This window comes from Sceloporus undulatus, chromosome 9, assembly GCF_019175285.1.
Source record: "Sceloporus undulatus isolate JIND9_A2432 ecotype Alabama chromosome 9, SceUnd_v1.1, whole genome shotgun sequence".
Classification (NCBI taxonomy): domain Eukaryota; kingdom Metazoa; phylum Chordata; class Lepidosauria; order Squamata; family Phrynosomatidae; genus Sceloporus; species Sceloporus undulatus.
The window spans coordinates 26884201-26905805 of NC_056530.1; the positions used below are offsets into that span (position 1 = coordinate 26884201).

General features: G+C 48.6%; 1 protein-coding gene across 22 annotated transcripts in view; it reads right to left on the reverse strand.

Moving 5' to 3' along the window:
- The window catches only part of NRXN2 (neurexin 2), a 286100-nt gene that overhangs the window by 58046 nt on the left and 206449 nt on the right, over positions 1–21605 (reverse strand). For all 22 annotated transcript variants that reach the window (XM_042439705.1, XM_042439702.1, XM_042439704.1 and 19 more), the window contains one exon: positions 20163–20344. In XM_042439705.1, coding sequence (XP_042295639.1) covers positions 20163–20344 — 182 coding nt within the window. The remainder of the gene's footprint in view (positions 1–20162; positions 20345–21605) is intronic.

A 21605-nucleotide genomic window follows, 5' to 3' on the forward strand; every position in this document is an offset into this window, starting at 1 on the left:
AGGATCCATGTACCCAAGTTATGTGGAAGTGTGGTCAAGGTGGCAAAAGGTGACCATAGAGTTGTGCCGGGGAACCTAGAGAAAATGCTTCTCTAGGCATCTGTAGCTCTTCCAGCATGATTCTATGATCAACCTCTGACAGATGTTGACCACAAAGTTGTACTGGAGGACTTGGAGATTCCTAGAGAGGTGTTCTTGCAGGTCAAAAGAATAGTGGGGTTTTAAATTTGCAGTTTTTCCACCTTCACGAGGGTCCTTCACCCCTAACCCCAGCAAATGTGGAAGGACCCCTGTACTTCAAGTACATAATAAAAGATCATTCCCATTTTGCAGACAAAACAACGACAAGTGATGAGGTGGCCTGGATTGCCTCCTCCTCCAGTTTGTCAGCTGGGGATGATGGGACTTGTTGTCCAAGAAGTTTTGGGAGCCCTGGCTTGATGAAGAGGTGGTTTAATGCTTTGCCTCCTTCCTTGGCATCACAAGCGAACAATTAGAGTCACTCAGTGTGTGAGCGGCAGCCAAAAGTGTGTGCTTGCCCCTTTTCCTTTGCTGCAGCAACAGCTTCATCTGGAGGAGAGGGCTGCAGCAATGGCAAAGCCTGGACGGGTATGGGAAGAGGACCCAACCAGATGGCACCCCTCTCCTTTGGCGTCACTGAGAGAGGACCGCACTCCCTGCACCCCCTTCGAGATGCCACTGCAGGGGAACTTCCCTGGAAATGGGACTTCCTTCGGTGGCTTCTCTGGAAATGCCAACTGTAGACTTGAGAGTGGGTTTTTGCCAGACAGTGTCAGGGAGAGCCACCCTTTCCATCATTGCCCCACCCTTCCCATCCATCCTCTTTCCAATATATTAAAAATTGAAAATGGCAAGGGAGGAAAACATTACTTTGGCAACTCATGCCTCATCTAATTTGGCCCTGCAAGAGGGAAAAGCTGCTCCCGGAGGTGGGACTCAAACGCAACTCTCCCCGGTTCACCTCTCTATTTACTGGAGACCCATTTGGAGAGAAGTGTGCTACAGATGTGCTAGAAACACACAGCCCAGACCTGTGTGCAAGCAGGCTTTTTCCTCTACAGGGCTCTCACGCTGTTGCCATGTCGCTCTGACCGCTGGCAGCTGTGAGGTCAATGAACAGCCACTGTACCAACGTGCGCATGTCAGTACGCTTCGTCTGGTTCGTTTTGTGCCTTCCAAGTGAAACTGAAGCTTATTTATGGCCGGGGGACTGGGACAGCACAACCCCACACTTCCCTCGTTGGTGACAAAGTACCTGCTTCAAAGGAGTGCTAAGGGAGAGACAAGGCGGCATATTATCACCCTATTTCTTCACCTTGTATGTGGAAAATATCATACGAAGAGCAGGTTTAGACTCAGAAGAAGGAAGAGTGAAGATAAGAGGAAAGAACATCAACACCCTAAGATACATGAGCGATGCCATAATACTACACTATACTATGCGGATGACACCATACTACTAGTGGAAAACATCACAGGTTTGGAACAATCGCTAAGGAAGGCCAAGGAAGAAAGTGCAAAGGCCGGCTTATTGCTGAATATAAAAGGAAATGAAAAATAATGACCACGGAAGAACTACATAAATTCAACCGAGACAATAAGGAAATTGAAATACAGTGGGGCCTTGGTATCTGGTAGGGTTTGGATCCAGGACCTGTCATGGATCCATTTTACGCCATTGTATTTTACTAAGCCATTGTATTTAACGGGATTGAGCATCCATGGATTTGGTCCTGGCACCAAACCCCAGCGGATACCAAAGGCCCACTGTATTTTGCTATGAAAAGGCTAAATATTCCACAGAACGACACATCCTAGGATTCCTAACCCTAACCCTGGCAATGAAAGCAGTGTCAAGCTGCACTCTTTCTTCAGTGCATTTCTCCCTTTCTGCATCATTTCTAGACCTGAGATAAAGGTGGCTGAGCTGAGCCAGAATATGGAAACCTGTTTATCCAAAACAGAGGCAAGGCTGTTGACGAAGAGGCCGACACATTTTGCAGTCCTGGGAAGGAACCAGATCACACGTCGGGCTATCCCCGCAAGCCGTTGGCATCTCCCCTCTTGCAAGCGGCTCCCAGGGTGAAGATGGCCACCGATCTGGTCCCCGGCCTCTGCAGTCTGCTCCATCTATTTTGACAGCTTTGCCCGCCGCTCCCAGTTCCTTAGCAACAGGGTGGGGATCAATCTCTCGGCAGAGGCGCTCCATCCACCTGTCAACCTACATCAACACCTCATCGCTCACCCTGGGGCGGCCGAGGCCGCTGTGGTAATAGAGATGTATGCCCGGACAAGGCGGCATAGGGTGGACCTGAAGGATCTCGCCAGTCTCCCAAATCCAAGGGTTTTGCAGATCATGGGATAAAGACATTCCTTGGGACCCTTGAGAGAAAGGTTAACTCTGGGAAGGTTCTGCAACAGCATCTTCCAGAGAGTGATGGGGTGCAAAGACCTATCTAGTGTTGGACCCACCGAAGGCGCCAGCCAAAATGTGTGCTTGGGTCCCCACTTGGTGATGGAATCTGTGGTCCCAATTATAGTTGTGGGAGAGGGATGCGGAAAGGATAAAAGGCAACTAGATGAAGAGGGAGAATGCAAGTGGCTGCAGTCCCTGCATCTCCGTGACCCTCCCCTGCCAGAAACAAAAGGCAAACAGTCAATTAGAAGCTAATGAGCCTAAATCTGCACACAAGACACACAGCTTATTAGCAGGGTGTTAATTACACTTTTGCCAAGGAGACAAGGCACCAAAGGTATATAAGCACTGTCCTCCCTCGTCCACAAACCAAGCCCCCTGGCAGAGAGAAGATGCCTCGGCAGGGGCAACCCAGAGGGATCCAGGTGTGGTCAGTCACGGCCCCCATCTCCGGACAAAGCCATGTCTGGACCTCAGCCCTTCTCACACGGTGCTTTTGGCACGGAGGGGTAGTGGCCAACATCTTCCCTTCCAGATGTTGCTGGATTGCAACTCCCATCTTTCCTTGCCATTGGCTATGCTCTCAATGGTAGAGGCCTTTCTCTTAATGGAAGAGGCCTTCCTCTTGGTGGTAAAGGTCTTTCTCATAGTGGTATAGGGCACGGTACAGGTCTTTCTCATAGACGTAGAGGCCTTTCTGTTAGCGGTGAACATCTTCCTCTTGGCAGCAGACACCGTTCTTATAGCGGTAGAGGCCTTTCCCTTGGTGCCAAGAGACCCATTCCAACCAAGAACCACTGGGAAGGGGAGCCATTCCTTCCGTGCGCCCCCAGTTCTGTTCCACATCTCAAAATATGAGCCCGGTGGCATCGAGCAGGTCAGCGCCGGAGGAGAAACCAATTACGCGCCTCGTGCTGCCTTTATCTGCCTTTCGGGTGCCGAGGCCTCTCCAAACGCCGGGAGAGCCGCGGGTTCGCTTTTAAAGTGGAACATAATTATGACTGTCAATGTCATCTTTGTTACTGCCTGTCCTGGGTAACAATTGAATTACATTTGCCACTTGACTAAGCAAGGCGGCCGGTCTTTTTTCACCGCACTCATTTGCTTATTTTGGGGATGGGGAGGAAGGGGAGAAAATCCCCCATTGCAGATGGATATGCGGGGCGAGGATGGAGGGAGAGACGGCTCAAGGCATCCCAAAAAACACACCCGTGTGCGTGTGTGTTGTGCAAGCACACAGACAGAGGATACGGTTGAGATGAGAGGTGAAAGAGGAATTAAGACAGATACATAAAGAAAAGGTTGGTTGGCGGGATGGAAAGCAGACAGGGCGAGAGATTCCAGATAGAAAGGATAAAAGATCGATGTAAAACAGATGGAGGCCAGATAAGCGAGATCAGGAATGCGCAGAGATTAGACAGATGAAGCGCGATTAGAAAGCGATAGGAAGGCATGGCAGAAGGAGAAGGCGGAGGGAGATAAAAGATGGTGGGACGCAAGGGGGAGAAGTTATGGGGAAAACTATAGGATGGAGAGAAATGGAGACTCTATGGGGAGTCTTTGGGATTTGTTTCCAGGACCCCTCCTCCCATGAATACCAAAATCCCTGGGTGCTCAAGTCCCATTATATGCAATGGTGCAGTAAAATGGACTCTGGAGACCATGCTTTGAATCCTTGCCACCTTGGGCAAGTCACGCTCTCTCAGCCTCAGAGGGTGGCGATGGCACCACCTGAAGAAACTTGCCACAATAGGTTCGTTCTTAGGGTCGCCGTAAGTCAGAAACAACTTGATGGCAGACAACGATGACAACAAAATACAAAACGGCAAAATCAAGGCTAGCTTTTTGGAATTCGTATATCCTAAAATAGATATTTTAAAGCCGTGGATGGTTGAATGGACGTGTTTCCAAAACTGTGGGCATGTTGTAATACTGGAATAACTACTAACTCCCTTGCAAAACCAAATGCAAAACCAAAAACTAAGAAGATACCTGGAGTTAGTAAGAGTTAGCAAGCGGTGACTCAAAGCGTTGTATCAATATGTTCTATCTATTTACCTCCTTTTTTAAAAAAGCAGCATCAATATTATTACTTAGACTATGAATTCAGATGATGATGATGCTAATAATAATAATAACAATAATAATAGTATTTATGGTACTTGATGGCCACCTGATATAATAAAACCTCCACACGGCTTCATGTTGCTTTTCCTCCGCGCTTTATTGCTGTTCTACTGTATTTTGTTTTTACTACATATCTGTTTTATTAGCATCCGCCAACTGGAGCGCATCATTGATCTTACATAACAAACAAGAGAGATAAATAAAAGCAGAAGCCGGAAAGGGTGGGGTGGTGGGGAAAGAGAGAGGCAGTCTGTACATGCACAGAGGTACGCCACCAATTGCTTCTCCTGCTCCTTGATTGGAGGGATAGGTCCTGGGCCTTGCTTTCACACAGCATGGGTGCCAAGGCTGCATTTTTTGGATGCTAAACCCCCAGTTTTTCTGTCTCTGCAGAAGGCCTTAGCATGCTGCTCACGGGAGACACAGTCAACCATCCTGGTGCTTTGGAGGCAGGATGCCAAGGTGGGTGCAAGTGCAAGCGACGCCGCTTGAGATGTATTAACCTTGCAAAAAGGCCGCATTGCCAACAAAATGGGGTTTCTGCACCCCCAACGCCACCTTGGTGAAGGAAAGGGTAGCTTTGCTTCCTTCGGAGGGTGGCAAGGAGAGGAAAATCTAAGGCTGGGACTTGTTCAGACTATCTGGGAAATGACGTCTCCCTTCCCCAGGGATGGGCAACATGTAGGCCTTAAAATATATATTGATGATGATGATGCTTCAAAAATGTGCTGAAGGAGGTGTGGAGGATATTCCCACCATGTTTGGAGCTCCTCCGACTTGCGTCTCTCAGAGGTCTAAAGCAATTTTTGCATGCGCGCGCACACACATATATATTGTTAAATACATTTTTATTTGGCATTTGAAAGAAAACAAAAGAAGGGGGTAAAGAGCTAAATGTACACACACAGACAAAGGCATCAACATGCACACAATACAATATGGCAGCAGTCCTAGACAGCATTTTGGAGTGAAAAGGCTCTTTTTCATAACCCTTGGAGGGCCTGTGGGGCTCCAAATGTGGTAGAAATGTCCTCTGCATCCTCCAGATGTCATTTTGGGGGCAATCTAGAGCTATTCTTTGACCTTTGTGAGGGTCCTAGGGGCTACAAAAACAAAGCCCCCAGCCTGCATTTTGGCCACCTCCACTTTAGTCTGCTTCCACATTGCAAAATTAATGCAGTTTGGTACTGCGTTAACTGTCATGGCTCCATCCTATGGGAACCCGGGATGTGTAGCATGTTGTGGCACCAGGGCTCTTTGACAGAGAAGGCTAAACCCCGCACCTACAGATCACACAATAGCCTTGAGCCGTGGCAGTTAAAGTGGCGTCAAACCGCATCAAATCTGCAGCGGAGACGCACCCTTGGAGGAACAGATGGCAACACTGAGTCGAGTAGCTGAGCTACCTGCGGACCAGGTTGCGTGGGAGGCAATGCAAACACAACTTCGGCGCCTTTCTGATGAGCGGCGTCGCTGGCATTTTATTTTTTGCCACTGCCAGAAGTGCCAGAAGTATCAAGGCCAAAGTCGATGTGACAAATACGTCTTTGCATTTAACATGTGTTATATATATTTAACTTATGTATATATATGCATGCAGAACATCAGCACTGTGTGGCACGCGTGATAATTATCAGGATGAGAGATCAGGAGAGGAAAGTTTAACCTTCTCCCTCCTCCCCTGCTGCCAGAGCCCTGAGGACAAAAATGATTTATTTGACGCAGACCTCCTTGGAAGGCGCCAATTTGGGATTCTTTCCCAATGCATGCAAAGCAAGCCGTTTCAAAGAGCCTCTGGAAGAGGTTGAACTCCCCCTCCCCGTTACCGATATCCGGATGAGGATCCGTTTCCCTGCCGGCGCATCCCTCCCCATGCAAATACACCGATTAAATGCGAATACGCCTTCAACTGTGACGTGAACGGGTCATGATGCAACAACATTTGGAAAACGCTCCATGTTAACACGGCTCCAATACGCTCCACTGTTTATAGCTGAGGCTCTAGCCAATGGATGTGTCCGCAAGGGGAAAAAGAAGTGTTCCTGCCCTGTTCCTGTATGGAAGTGATTAGACGATGCTTGGGACCTGAATCCTGAATGTTTGGACTGCATGCCAGTGTGGCGATGGAAGGGAAGAGCATTGATGAGTGGGCAAGCCACTGACTTTTTCCTGCCCAGAAATTCCAGCTTCTGTCATAGCATTTTCGCGTTCAAGTTTGCGCTGTTCCTCCGGCGCCAACCTTTTTGCTGTCCTGCCAATTCATCACACAAGTGGATTCATCCAGAAATTCCAGCTCCCGCCATAGCACTTTCGTGTTCAAGTAGCAGACGTGCAAAGTCACTGCACAAGTGCACACGGCCCAGAAATCCCAGCCGCAGCACTTTCGCATTCACATCCACGCGGTTCCTCTGGCACTAATCCTCTGGTAGATGTGCAAACTGAACGCACAAGTCCACCTGCCCAGATATTTCAGCTCTTGCCACAGCACTTTCAGTCAAGTTCATATGGTTCCTCTGGTAGTAATGCTTTTGCAGACATGCAAACTGAACACACAAGTGCACATGGCCCCAAAATCCCAGCTCCCACCACAGCACTTTCACATTCAAGCTCTAGCGGTTCTTCCAGCTCCAATCCTTTTCTCCTCTTCTTCCAATCCATCCAAACTCCCATCGAGGGAACCCAGGAAGCAATAGTCAAGACCGTCTCTGAGTTGGTGCAGAGTGATGGCAGGGAAGACCTCTCTGCAAAGCCCTGCTCCGAGAAGGGCCTGGCTTTTCTGGGCAGGCTCCCAACTTTTGTCTTGGGTGAGCTCCCTCGTGTCAGAGATTAAGCCCCGCCAAGCGGAGACAGCTTAAATCGGCTGCCCAGCATAGCATGGCGAGACAAACAAGAGGTGTCGGTGGTTCGGATGGGTTAGTAGGAGAGCGACTGTCAGCCTGCCCTGCGTGGCGGGCCAGGCTCACTCCAACATCAGGGGTAGCTTGGCAGAAGGCATTCTCCTCTGTTTGGCTGGTGCCACCTGCTTTCCTTTGCTCTGGCAAAGGAGCGAAGATGTTTGTGGACCATGATGAGAGCACAGACTGGCACGGATCTGATGCCTTTGCTAGGAGGGGAAAGCACCTTGCTCTCGTCTCCTTCTAGAAGCTTTCATGCACAGGATTCGGGGGAAATAGCGGGTTCAGGGGTACCCCCCAATTCCCAAACCCCTCACCCCTTGCCCCACTTTGCTTTTCACATCCAAGATTCTGGAGGCAACATCTGCACAGAAATGGGCCGAGTGTGGGAAAATGGACTATCTGGCACATCATATGGAGTCCTGCGATTTGTAATTTGTTGCAGCACCAGAGCGCTGTGACAGAGGAAGCTTAATATCTCACCAAACTATACATCCCAGAATCCAGAAGCATGGAGCCATGGCTGTTAAAGCAGAGTCAAACTGCAATGCTTCCACAATACAGAGGCAGCCCAAGAGTGACGTTTGCTTACACTACTGTAGTTTCAAGAGGAAAGCCATCTAGGCCTCTATGAGCTCACTGACCACAAGGCAAGGATGGAAATGGTGCTAATAGATAACAAATCAACCCATGGATGGCACTCAGGATCAATGATCGGAAACAATAGGGAATTACACATGCAGGTCTTGAACGCGGCAGCACCTTCCCGGCAAAAGAGCCCCAGAATTTGCACAAGCCGTAGATGTTATTTTATTCTTTTTTGGAAGACAGAAAGCAATCAGAGGGAAATGGCGAGCGCATTGACTCCTAGAACAAAAGCGGGGAGAGATATTCCAATAGAAAGACATCTCCCCTCCCTGCCTTGCACCTCCGTTCCGGCGACAAAAGGGAGAATGTCACTCCGTTGCCAGTTATTAATTCCTAATGCCACAATTACTTCATTACGTGGCAGGTGGAAGAGTGAATAGCTGGAGGTTTTTTGCAAAGGCAAACAATCATCTGAGTCAAAATTAATTTACTAAGCAGAGCAATTCTTTTTATCCTCCCGGTGGAAGCGTCAATTTGCTCTTTTTCTAAAATAAAATAAGGTAAAAAAACAACGCAAATCCCATTACAAAGTTTGCAGTAGGAACCAGAACCCAGCAATTCAGCGTATCGGTGCGGTTCTGACCCCTTCAGAGTAAGTCTGGGCTCGATTTGAACCTGGTCCCATCAAAATATCTTAGGCCCAAAACAGAAATGCACGGCTTTAACTGCCTGTGCCCAGGAATGCCGTCATTGCCACAGGCTGGCTCTCCTTCCCCTCCTTTGCTTCCCATTCGTCTCCCTGAAATGCAAAGCCAGCCAAAAATTCCTGGACGGCGCAAGGTTCTTCCGCTAATAATTCACATGCAGGAAGTCAGGGAAGAAAGATTTGCAGGACAGGAGGGACGAGGAAGGCTGGAAATGTTGGGGTGGCTCATTTCGGAATGGCTGACGGTGGAACAATCCACCCGTGGTTGCTTTAGTTATTAGTTACGATAACTAGTAATAAAAGGTCATGGTTCAACCCAATAGCACTGGTGTGCTAGAAGAAGAGTAGCATGAGAAGCAAGAGAGAAGGAACCCTCTGAGCATGTGCTGATTGCTAGACCCAAGAATGATGCATGGAGCAGTGCTTAACGTGGCGTCAGTCTGCATTATTTCTACAGTGAAGATGCAGCAAGAGAAGTCATGATTTTGCTTTGTGTGTGAATCATAGAGTTGGAAGAGACCGCAAGGGCCATCCAGTCCAACCCCATTCTGCCATGCAGGAAATCTAAATCAAAGTGTGTGCTCTTCAGAGGTCTAGGAGTGGGATGTGTAGGGCACCGCACTTTGGGTACCTCCTTCACCTGGTTGCTAGCAATTAAAATGGGTTGCTTCAATCCAAGAGATATGACTATGTTATGCAAATGGAACCGAGTTTGTTGTTGTTGTGTGCCTACAAGTCATTTCCAACTTATGGTAAGCCTCCATGGGGTTTTCTGGGGCTGAGAGTGTGTGACTCGCCCAAGGTCACCCAATGGGTTTCCATTGCTGAACAGGGAATCGAATCCTGGTCCCCATTGAACCCTAGTCCAATGCTCAAACCATGTCACCAAGATGGCTCTGTAACTGAGTAGCCAAGGTAAAATATCAGCAAACATTTTCAAATTGTGTTGTTGTTGTTGTTGTTGTTGATGATGATGATCATCATCATCATCATCATCATCCTGCCCTTTTCCCAAACTTGGACTCAGGGTGGCTTACAGTATTAAAAACCAGTACAACGACAATTACAATCCAATTGCGTAAGCCTGAGCTCGCCCATGGTCTCCAAGTCAGTCATCTGGTGCAGACTTTCCTCCAACACCCTGAAATTCATTGCTGGAATGCTATCTTGAATGGGGATCTTTACCCAATAGCCATTGGGGAGGGAGACAGACACACTCTGTACATGCTCAGAGGTTATGCTGTGACTCCTTCAGACACTTGACACCTGGGCCTTGGCAACCGCACCAGGTACTGGAGGTAAGATGGCGCTCTGACTCAAGTCCCTATCCTGCCGTTGGCACCCATCCGCTACCCACCCACCCACCGTTCCTGTCCTGTCGCTGTGCCCAGAGGGCAGCACAATGGTTTCGCAGCTAAGCCGAGAGTTCGGGATCCTGCGGTTGGGTTGATAAGGGAGAGCAACGGCTGCCAATCCTCCCCCTGGCGCTTGGCGTAATGGGATGACAGATATAATAGCAATGATCACAGGCACCCAAGGGCTGGCTCCTGACCTCCACCCAGCTGGCAGGCGATTGCCTGCTGTTCGGCTTGCTGTGCAGATGCGTTTCTCTTGGGCAGGGGTGGTTGTGTGGGCACCCCGCCAAATGCCTCCAGGAGCAAAAGCACCTCTTCCATGCCCACCCTCCATTGTCTGCCCACTCAGCCTTGCCAACAGGGGATGAGAGATGTTCCCTCTCTTTTGCCTCTGTGGATGGAGACAGCAAAGAAGGTTCCAGCCTTTAGGATGTGGGAGATGCAACTTCCACACTGGACACCTTGGTAGCCATAGCTGACCCAAGGTATTCTGCTGCCTAAAGCAAAGGGCAAGAAGGAACTGTCTGCCGTCCCTGCTGTCCGTTCCACAGATGATGACTGGACCTAATAGATCACTTACTTTTAGCACATGCAAACGGATCTGGTAGCACCTTTGAGACTTAGGCGTTTATCACACTGGGGCTGTTTTGGCATTAAAGAGAGATTAAAGTGCATTTAAAGCATCCTGCAAATAAAGCAAAAGTGGTGAAATGGTGCAGGCCCACCTGCCTCTAAAGATGCCTGGGACTCGGGTGAAAATCCTGACATTGAGTCAGAAGGTGTTGCATGTAAGTGAGTATACACACAAACACACACACAAGCAAAGAAATGCGCTGTCCTGGTCAGCACAAATGACACAACCAGAAGTGGCTGCAAGACTATTAATACGCAGCATGCCCAACCCTTAGCCCTCGCTTTCTCCTTGCTAATTAAAGTGCGGCCGGGTTGAGATGGCTCCCCAGCCTTGAAAAAGCCCTGGCCTCAGCAAAGAGGACCGAAACCAGTTGCCCAGAGGTAATCCATCAGGGATGCCCAAGAGCCCGGCGATGCGGCACAGATTTTGCATCTCAAAATGCACACGGCTCAACCCTCAGCATCAACAACTAGGCGAGAAACACCGGCCGGTCCCTTGTCACCGGAGCGGTGACTCAACTTTGTGCCCGAGTCTGAAGAAGGATGAGAAAGGGATTTGGAAAGATTTGAGCGTCAGGACAATGAGATGAATCCTGGATTGACAGGGATCTATTCTATGCTCAGTTGTGACGTGGCTGAAGGAAAAGGGTCACATAAGGGATGCCATTTTACTTACGCCATCGTATACAAGGGGACTTAAGCATCCATAGGTTTTAGTTTCAATGGAGGAGTCCTGGAACCAAATCCCAGTGGAAACCAAGGGTCCATTGTACTGCATATTCCAAAAAGCCAACCTGGATTTCGCCATGTTATATAAGGGATGCCATTTTGCTATGCCATTGTATTTAATGGGACTTGAGCATCCATGGCGAGTCCTGAGACCAAACCCCAGCAGATACCAAGTGCTCACTGCATGTGCTTCTGCAAAAGCAAGCAGGCTTCTGCAAATGCATTAGGGAGGTGGCCTGAAAGGCCGAAACGCAAGTGTGGTGGCTGATGAGACGTTCACAACATGGCCACACACAAACACATGCACACCGCCGGAAACGCCCCGGTTCCACTGCCCTGTCGCCAGTCAGCCACACTCACCGTCTCTCATGGAAAGGCTGCAACCGGGGAGCGCTGGCAGCCTCCATTGTGCAAGTGTCACGGCTCAAACGCATTTCCAAGGCTCTGAAGACTCTGGCAGGGAGAGGCTTTGTCTGCTATGGCAGCTGCGAGGAGCCAGGGAGGGGGAGACGTGTTTCTTTTAGTCTGGACGAGAGAAGCCCAAATGCCACCTCTGCCAGGAAAATGACCCAGGTTTAAGAACTGGTACACTTCACTCTCTCTGCCTGGCACCCAGATAGGTAAGGTTAGTTTTCCAATCCGGGATGCTCAGAGCTTGGGGAATGGTTTGTTTTTTGGTTGGATAAACCAAGGTTAATGTGCTGGTCAAGGATGCTTAAAGCTTGGGTGAAGCTTCTTTTGGATGGACTACAACTCCCAGAATCCACCTCCCCAGCTGGCTGTGAATGTAAGAACTGACAGAGTCTGCCTTCTGCCCGGCACTGCCAGGGTGCATCTACACTGTCAAATAATGCAGTTTGTCTCCACTTTAACCACTGCAGCTCCATCCTTTGGTATCCTGGGATCTGGGTCTATCCACACTGACAAAATAATGCAGTTTGACCCCACTTTAAGTGTTGCATTCTATGGAATCCAGGGAACCTTACAAGGGGAAACGTCAGTTTTTCCTGGAAAGAGTCAGTGAGACTAGAGAAGCCCCAAAACCAAGACTTTCAGGCTCATGGGAATTATGATCATTATGATCCCAACTCTACTTTCCATAGCACTGAGTAGATTCCTCTTTGCTACCACACAGATTTGCTCCCCTTGTGCGCTGTCTCCCTCCCGTGTCTACCTGCACACCTTGGAGGAAAATAATGCAGCTTGATGGCTCCCTTTCCTGGCGCAAAGTGTTGGCAGACAGGTGCAATGGGCGCCTGGGTGGGGAGAAGGCACAGGGCTTCAAGGATTTCGTAAAGCAAGGAGGGAGGCTTCTGCAAAACATTCGGAAGGACATCTTGGCAGGCCGAGCTGCGCAACGGCGGAACGGACTGCCTTGCGTTCCCTGGGGGTTTTCAAAAGCAGAGGCTGGGTGGCCATCTGTCAATGATGCTTTAGCTGCGGCGTCGGTGATGTTGCATCAACACCGAGGCTACCTTTGGACACTCTTGGATAATCCTATGATTCCATAAATTGAGCTCTAGCTGACCCACGATGGATTGGAGAGCGAGGGAAGGATGCTTTTCCTTTCTCCCCCATCAAGGTCACAGGTATATGTTCATCTCCTGGCTGCAAAATAGGTAAATAGGTGGGTACCTTGGAGATGAAGTCCCAGACTGCTGCCACATAATGCAGAATTAATGCAGTTTATTAATGCAAAATCAGCTGCCATGGCTGCATCCTATGGAATCCTGGATTGTGTCATTTGTTGTGAGCCATGGCCACACAAAGAATCCAGAGACCATCCCGCAGCACCAGGGGTTCACTTTGCTGAGCCCTACTCTACCCCATAGCCTTCACTCCCCTTCATAGAAGAGTTGGAAGAGACCCCAAGGACCCTGATCCAGTCCAACCCCCTTCTGCCATGCAGGAACTCTCAATCAAAGCAAGGAAGGAGACTCCACCACCCTCAAAAGTAGTGTCTTCTAATGTCGAACATCTCTTACTGTCAGGAAGTCCTTCCTAATGTTGAGGTGGAATTTCTTTTCCTGCAGCTTGCATCCATTGTTCCTGTTCCTATTCTCTGGAGCAGCAGAAAACGAGCTTGCTCCATCCTCAACATGACACCCCTCCAAATACTTAAACAGGGCTATCATATCTCCTCTTAACCTTCTCTTCTCCAGGCTGAACATACCCTCATAGGGCACGGTTTCCAGAACCTTCACCATTTTAGTCGCCCTCCTTTGGGCACGCTCCAGCTTCTTTGCACTCTTTTTGAATTGTGTGATAAAATCCCGCATTTGAACCCATGCCCTGGATTGCTGGGCAGGCAAACATGGGGAAAACCTGATGCTGAAGGACCTGTGTGATGCCAGAGACAAGACGCCACCACGCCGGCACCAGCGGGTTACGCTGTCGGCCCGCGTTAGCCTGGCAGGGCCGTGACGGGGGGAAAGGGATGCGAGGCGAAGGCGCTGGAGTGGAGCAGAGGCAGCCCTGGGGGGTTTGCTTGATACGCTGGGCGTTCCCAGCCACCAGCCTGCCTGCTCTGCTGCCACGCAGGATTAGCGGTGCCACCTCTGCTTGGCGCGTGCCACGGGGCACTGGAGAGACAAGGGTGCCCTTGTTGCAGCGCTTAAGAGGCAGAGCGGACTGCGATGCTTCTACTGTGAAAGTGGTTAGAAAGAGGTTTGGATGCCCAAACATCCTTGTTCCTCCTCTAACCTCTCGCAATTCCCAGAATGCCATAGCATGAGTCATGGCTGTTAAGGTGGTGCCAAACTGCTTCATTTCTGCAGTGTGGCAACAGCTTGAGAGGCTGGGCTGGGATCCCTCTTTTCAATGGCATTTTGCAGTAGGGCAAAAGCCTCCTTGTGCAGACCGTTGTTTGCTTCTTTAATTTTATCTCCCGTACTGTATTTCTATTATTAATTGGTGTTTATTATACTCTTCTGCAACTTTATTGCCTTGTATTATTGCTTTTAATAGCTGTTAGATGCTCTTGAGTGGTGCGTAAACACCATAAGGGTGGGAAAGAGGATTTTCGACAATGAATAAAATACATATGCCGCATGCGCTGCTACCAGCAGCAGAAATAACAAGAGCCTTGTGGCGATTCCTGTGCAACTGTAAGCATGTTTGCTTGGGAAGAAGTTCCACCGTAGCCTAATAAATGTATTCTTAAGTTTCTGCGAGTCTGTAATACATATTTGTTGGCCTTTTAAAAATGCCACACGATTTCTAGGATGGGAATACTTGGCATAACAGGCATCTCCATGAAAGACATCTTGAGATTGCAGCAGATCACAAGTGGAATATAAACTAACAATGAGATGCAGCAACAAAAAAGGCCAACACAATTCTAGTAGCATTGAGGGAAGTACAGCTGGATCCCTGTATCTACAGAACCAATATTGGTGGTTTCTTACCTGCGGCTGACAAAAATAGAGACGCATGCCATAGAAAATGCCTAGAGACATATCCTTTTCAGGATATGTTTGTACTGGAAGACCTTTATTTTAATGGGGTTTGCTATTATTCGTGGTTTCTGGTATCTGGAAGTAATGCTTGGGAACTGAAATTCTGTGGATATGGGGATCCACCTGTAATAGTATCCGTCTATTCTGCTTTGGTCAGAGACCTACCTCATCTGGATATTGCGCCCAATTCTTGGTGCCATGGTTTGAGAATAAGAGCATCACAGAGTCATAGATTTGGAGGGACCATAAAGGTCATTCAGTCCAACCCCGTCGTGTAGGTCTACCCAACTAAAGCACTCCTAAAAGATGTTCATCCAACCTCGGTTTAAAGACCTCCAAAGATGGAGACCCCACCAACCTCTGAAGGTCCATTCCACTGTTGAACAGCTTTTAGATTCCCTCTAAGATCTTAGGGAGAAGATTTTCATGGCCAGAGCTGTCCAATGCTGGAATAAACTGCATTGGAAGATGGGGGACTTTTCTTCACTGGACATCTTTAACCAGAGGTTTAATGGCCATCTCTTGGGGCTGTTTCAGCTAAGCATTGCTGCACTGCAAAGGTTGGAGAAGATGGCCCCATGAGATACCTTCCAGCTCTACAATTTGGTAAAATGCAGTTGCATTAACAGAGACATAGTTTCCAAGGCTGGAGAGAGGAAGAACAGATTCACTTTAATGCGCACACATGCCTCGGACTCCGGCAACTGTGTGTCCGTTTTGGAGCACTGCAGTTTATGGAGAACGGGAACAAAGAGAAATCGCTGCAGAGGATGGCAATGAAATGCCAGGGACATCTGGCACTTGAACATCATGGGCTGGTGTTCCTGCACCAACGCTAGAAGATGGCGCACTTGGCTTTAAAAGAGAATGTAAATTGAAATGCTTATAATGGGAATGTGACGGCAGGAAAGGATCATGGAGATCCAGTCACCTCTGGACACAGGTGAGATTAATGTGGCTTTTTCAGTTCTTCTGCAACACCCAACATATTTCATCATTATTGGCTGCGCTGGCCATTGCAACCCACTTCATCCAATACAGACACTTCTTCTTGGGGATATATTATTGCCTCCACCTTGGTGTCAAGATGAGACGAAAAATAAGATGGAGAGGGGCCATCCTTTGCTGGAACGCCATGGATCCTCCCAAAAGTTTTCCTCCTTCCCATCATACTTGCAATACGCCAAAGCCAAAGATGGGAGAAACTGTGAAGATAAATGGAAGGACATCTTCATACGCTTAAAACTGTGGAAGCGGCTGCCAGAAGATGCAGCGACGGCTGCCAACTTGGAAGGCTATAAAGGAGGATTAGAAACGTTCATGGAGAATAAAGCTCTCAATGGCTACTAGACATGATGGTTATTGCCGGCTCCGATATTGGAGGCTGGACAGCTCTATATATCAGTTGCTGGCAAGGATGAGATGGAAGGAGGCAATAAGGCTTGCTTTGGGGCTTTCTGCAAGAGCCTTGGATTCGCCATCGTAGGCACAGAATGCAGAACTTGGCTTCATTAATGGAACTATAGTTTCCAAATCAAGGGAAGTCATCCCAGTCTAGAAGACTTCCCTTCCTGAATATCAGAGGGTTAGAATAGATGACCTCTTTAGTCCCTTCCAACTTTATGAGTCCATATGCTCTTTTAGAAGATCTGTGCCATCTTCCACTCATGGTTTAAATGGACAAAAATAAGGGGGCTTGGTGAAAACAAGGGATTTGCAAGAGACAAGCAAAGAGGTGGGAATCCTCCAACTCCTGAACTCTTGGGGATCATTCAAAACCACAACTGCAGCCAGAATGTCTCCACCGCACATTAGGAAAGGAACCGAAAGGGCACTGGCTTGGTTAAAGAGGAATATCACAGAAGCCATATTAGAGGCAAGAGAACAGCCTTTGGAAAACAGAAGGCTCTTGGAAATGAGAGGGAAGGCCTTTAGGGAGCTGGGGATGTTCAGCTTGGAGAAGAGCAGGTTAAGAGGTGGCATGACAGCCCTCTTTAAATAGTTGAAAGGATGGCCTATTGAGGATGGAACAAGATTGTTTTATGCTGCTTCGGAGAATAGGACACAAAGCAATAGATTCAAGTTGCAGGAAAAGAGATCCCACCTAAATGTTAGGAAGAAATTCCTGACAGTAAAGAAGATGCCGCCTTGGAGAGTAGTGCAATCTCCTTCTTTGGAGGCTTTTAAACTGAGGTGTTTATCAGACGAGCTCTTAAAGAGGTACTATTCCAGTGTGACTCCTCTAGCTGCCTCCTGTTGCATGCTGGGATTGGCAGTTTTAAGGAGGGGTATTTAGAATTCTCAGGCAGAGAAGTTCAGCTCCTTAAAACTGCCAATCCCAGCATGCAACAGGAGGCTGCTAGAGGAGTCACACTGGAATAGTAGCTCTTTAAGAGCATAGTGTGATAAACATCTGAGGCTGGATAGGAAGGAAGGAAGGAAGGAAGGATAAGGAGTAAGAATGGGATGGATGAGGGAATAGGAAGGAAATGGAAGAAAGGGATTTAATAGGAAGGTTTGATGAAGTATTGAGAGTGTAGTGTTGCATATATATATGTATAGTAGAGAGAGTAGGATGGTATTTTATGTTATGCCCTATACAACATGTGTTATGTGTGGGCATGTTTATGTTTCAGTCTTAGCACTTTACATTTCTATACCGTTTCATAGTGAACGCATCACTCTCTAAGTGTGTATGTATGTATGTGTAATGATATATCTTTTGTATTCAATAAACTTTCCTTAATAATAATAATAATACCTTACAAAACTGACCATTAAAAGAGAAGGATTAAACGATTACAATATCAAAACGGATCACTTGTTGAAGAAATACAATGCAATTGAAGAGGCAAAAGCACTTAAAAGCTTTGGGGAGCAATGGGCAAGTCGCATGGCGTATGCCACTTGGCTTGCGCCACTCAGGATCTGCGCCAGTTTCCTCTCGCTGCCTAATGGCCGGACCGGGGGAGAGAAAAGAAAGGAAGCCCAAATCCTCTCTACAGGAACGGATGCCATGAGACTGGCATCTCTATACCTCTCTCAACATATGCAAACCAATTCAGCAGAACCTTGATTTGCATCCAGTATCTGGAGAGGAGGAAGGAAAGGAGGGAGAAGGGATGACTCCGCACCCAGCCATCTGGGGTGCCGAGCCGCAGAGAGAGAAAGACACCCGTGTGGGTGCCCAGGAGGGAGGAATTAGCCTTCTGTGTCCCTCTCCCCCCTCCGGGCAAGGAGTATTTCATTAAGTAACAAGCTTCCCTCCCTCTCCGGCTCCCTTCCCTCCCCCTCGCCCGAGATCATGCACAGCCATTAAGGCATAAATATTAATAGCCATGGCACAGAGATGGACTGGGTGCCCGCAGCTTGCTTTGAGACACTGCCTTCGCACAGGGAGGAGGGGGATTCATTTTGGAAAATTCGGGGCATGGAGAAGAAACGTGGCCAAGCCCAGCAAAGGGGGGAAAGGAAAAGGTGGGGCAGATGGGACTTACTCCCCTCCTCTAAATCTGGGATGAGGAATCTGGGCCCTGGCAATGCTGAGATCTGTGACTTTCTTCCCGCCAATTCCAGCTAGGCAGTCTGGGGCTGATGGGAACTGGCGTCCAGCAGCACCTGGAGATGCTATCCCCATGCAAATCCCTCTTCCATATACAACATGCAACACTGCAATATGCAATATTATAATATGAAATATTACAACACTGCAATATGAAATACACTCATCCTTCCATATTTGCAGCTTTGATATTTGCAGGTTTGATTATTCACAGATTTGATTAATACGTTCTCTCTAGGAATATCTAGGTCCTCCATTGCAACTCTATGGTCAACCTTAACTAAAAGAGGCACTGAAAGACCTAGCGATTCCTAGAGAGGACACTCTACTCGGCCTTTGTAGCTCTTCCATTGCAGTTCTATGGTCAGTGTCTGTTGGGCGTTGATCACAGAGTTGCACTGGAAGACCTAGAGATTCCTAGAGAGGTGTCCTCTCAGGTAAAAACATGGTGTTTTTGTTATTTGTGGGTCTTCCATGTTTACAGGGGTCTTGTGCCACTAACCCTAGCAAATATGGAGGGACAAGTGTACAGCAATATGCAATATTGTAATATCTCCAATACCTATTTGTTCTCCATCAATATTATTATTTTGAATCCTTTGCATTTCCAGGCACATTTGTCGTGAAAGTCCAATTTCTTTGGAAAGGATGCAAAGTACTGAGGGTGGCGGGGGTCTTCCACACTGAGAAACCAGCCATGGCGGGTAGCAAAATGGAGAAAGAATTTGTCCCATTCTGGTACTCTGGCAATGCCCTCCCCAGATATGGGAAAGAATGGTAGCAAGCCAAGGCTGGCGGTGGAAGAGAGACACTGGCACCATAAAGCCAGGGCTTGCAGAGGTGAAAACGAGGCATTTGGATGAGTAGCAACAGTAAGATCATCTGGCCCCCCATCCCTTCATTGAAGCCCCTTCCTCTCATCTACAAACCAGCTGAGATGAAATATGACAATATAAACTTGAAAACTATCTGGGTTTTGGTGAGACTTGATCTTGAATGCTGAATAAAGACCCATTAGTTCTACCATAGTCCTTCTCTTGATGCTAATGAAAACCGACAGACCTGGATTGCTGGAATGGATCAGGGTGGTCAGCAAAGATCCGTAGAGGGTCTCAGCTGGGTTCTGAACCCTTCATCTTGGAACATGCATTTCTAACCCTAAACAGAGGTCCCTCTCTCTCAGCCCTTTATCCCACAACATCACCCACAATTCTCCCCCTCTGGAACAATTTTGTCTAGGCCAGGAGTGGACTTGAGCAGGGAAAAATCTGCCCCTTCAGTTGTGGCTGGATTGCAATTCCCAGCAAGAGTGTGACTGCTGGGAGATGCAGTTCAGCAATCCCTGAAGCTTCCTTTTCTGGTCCAGGCCAAGGAGACGTGGTTAGACTGCAAACCCTAGCATCCCTTGCTGCAACTGCGTAGTTGCAACTGATGTGAGCTGGAGTCTGAGAACATCTGGAAGGACGCAAACTGCTCAGCAGTCCATATTGGTGATACCCAAACTATGAGATTTGGATTTCAGCTCCCAGAAACCCTGACTGACTTTGCTTTGATGTCCAAAACTCCTGGAGGATCAGTGTTCAGGAACCGCTGGCCCACTAGTTGACCCTCTCCCCATTGCACCCCTTCCCGCATCACCCCCACATCAGACTCCCCTTTCCCCATGCGCTTACTATGTGCAGCTGCAGGTAGTCGCCAAGCCCGGATGCGCTGTCCACCCGCACCAGAATGGCGTTCTTCTGATGCGTGCTGAAGCCCACGGCCAGGCGGTCGGCCCGCGTGCTCGGGCGGTCATTGGGGGGCCAGGTGTACGTGATCAGCGCCCCGCCCTTCCCAAAAATGTACGTCGTGCCAGCTGCAAATAGAAGAAAGAAAGAAGAAGAACGGTTAGGGGAGAAAGTCTGGCACATTCTCTGTGAGCTTCTGTGTGCTGTGTGCCTTCAAGTCATTTCCAACTTATGGTGAGCCTAAGGCAAACCTATCATGGGGTTTTCTTGGCAAGATTGGTTCAGAGGAGGGTTGCCATTGCTATCCTCTGAGGCTGAGAGAACATGACTCGGCCAAGGTCACCCAGTGGGTTTAGTGGCATCAAACCCTGGTCTCTAGACTTGCAGTCCAACACTCAAACCATGCTGGCTCTTATCTCTCTCCCAAAACCTGACCTTCTCTGGTCTGTGGTCCTTTTCCTGCTCAGGTGCATCATCCCTCGCCCTCCTTCCCTTGCAATAAATCTCTACCTGGCCTCTTTGGGTCCCACCTTCTCTGCTGCGAAAGAGAGATTGGGGAGGAGGAGAAGGGCGAGGGATGATGGACGGAGAGGGATAAGGGTGAAGACAGGCTCATCAGTCTCCCGGCCGCCCGGTCCACCTCCCAGCCCATGCCAGGCAGGGCTGGCGGCTCAGCCATCCATCACCCGGCATCTGGAGTTCTGGCTGCGTTGTTTTGGCACACCCAGCTCTCCAAGGATGCAAACTCTCCAGCCAGATTGTCCTCACCTTATTTATACCGTCACAGAACCTGAGCACCGCAAGGGACCCCAAAGCTCATCTAATCCAACCCCGCTGCCTCCACCATGCAAGAAGACACAACTCAAGCCCTCCTGAAAGATGCCCATCCAAAGACACCCATTTCAAGGCCTCCAAGCATGCAGAATCTGCCACCCTCCGAGGCAGTTCTTTTCCAAGGGTCACCCAGCCCAACCTGCCTGCCATGCGAGAACTCACAACCAAAGCACCCATGACAAATGTCCATGTTTAAAAGCAGCCTCCAAAGAAAGACTTATTCTTGTAATCTGAACCCACTGCTTCGTATTCTAGGCTCTGGAGCAGCAGAAAACAAGCTCGCTCCATCCGTTACGTGGAGAATCCACAGACGAAACCAAACCCAGTCGCACTTCTATCGGACCGACCCAAATGTGCAAAATGCGTGTTGCGAGCTTTTGAAGCGCCACTGGCTTCGCTGTCCTTAATAACCGATGCCCAGTTTGGAAAGGATATGTAGTTGGCCCTCCTTATCTGCGGGTTTTTTAATTCACGGATTCAATCATCCATGGCTTGGAAGTATTCAGAAAAAGCATATATTCCACACAGCAAAGCTTGATTTTCCATTTTATATGA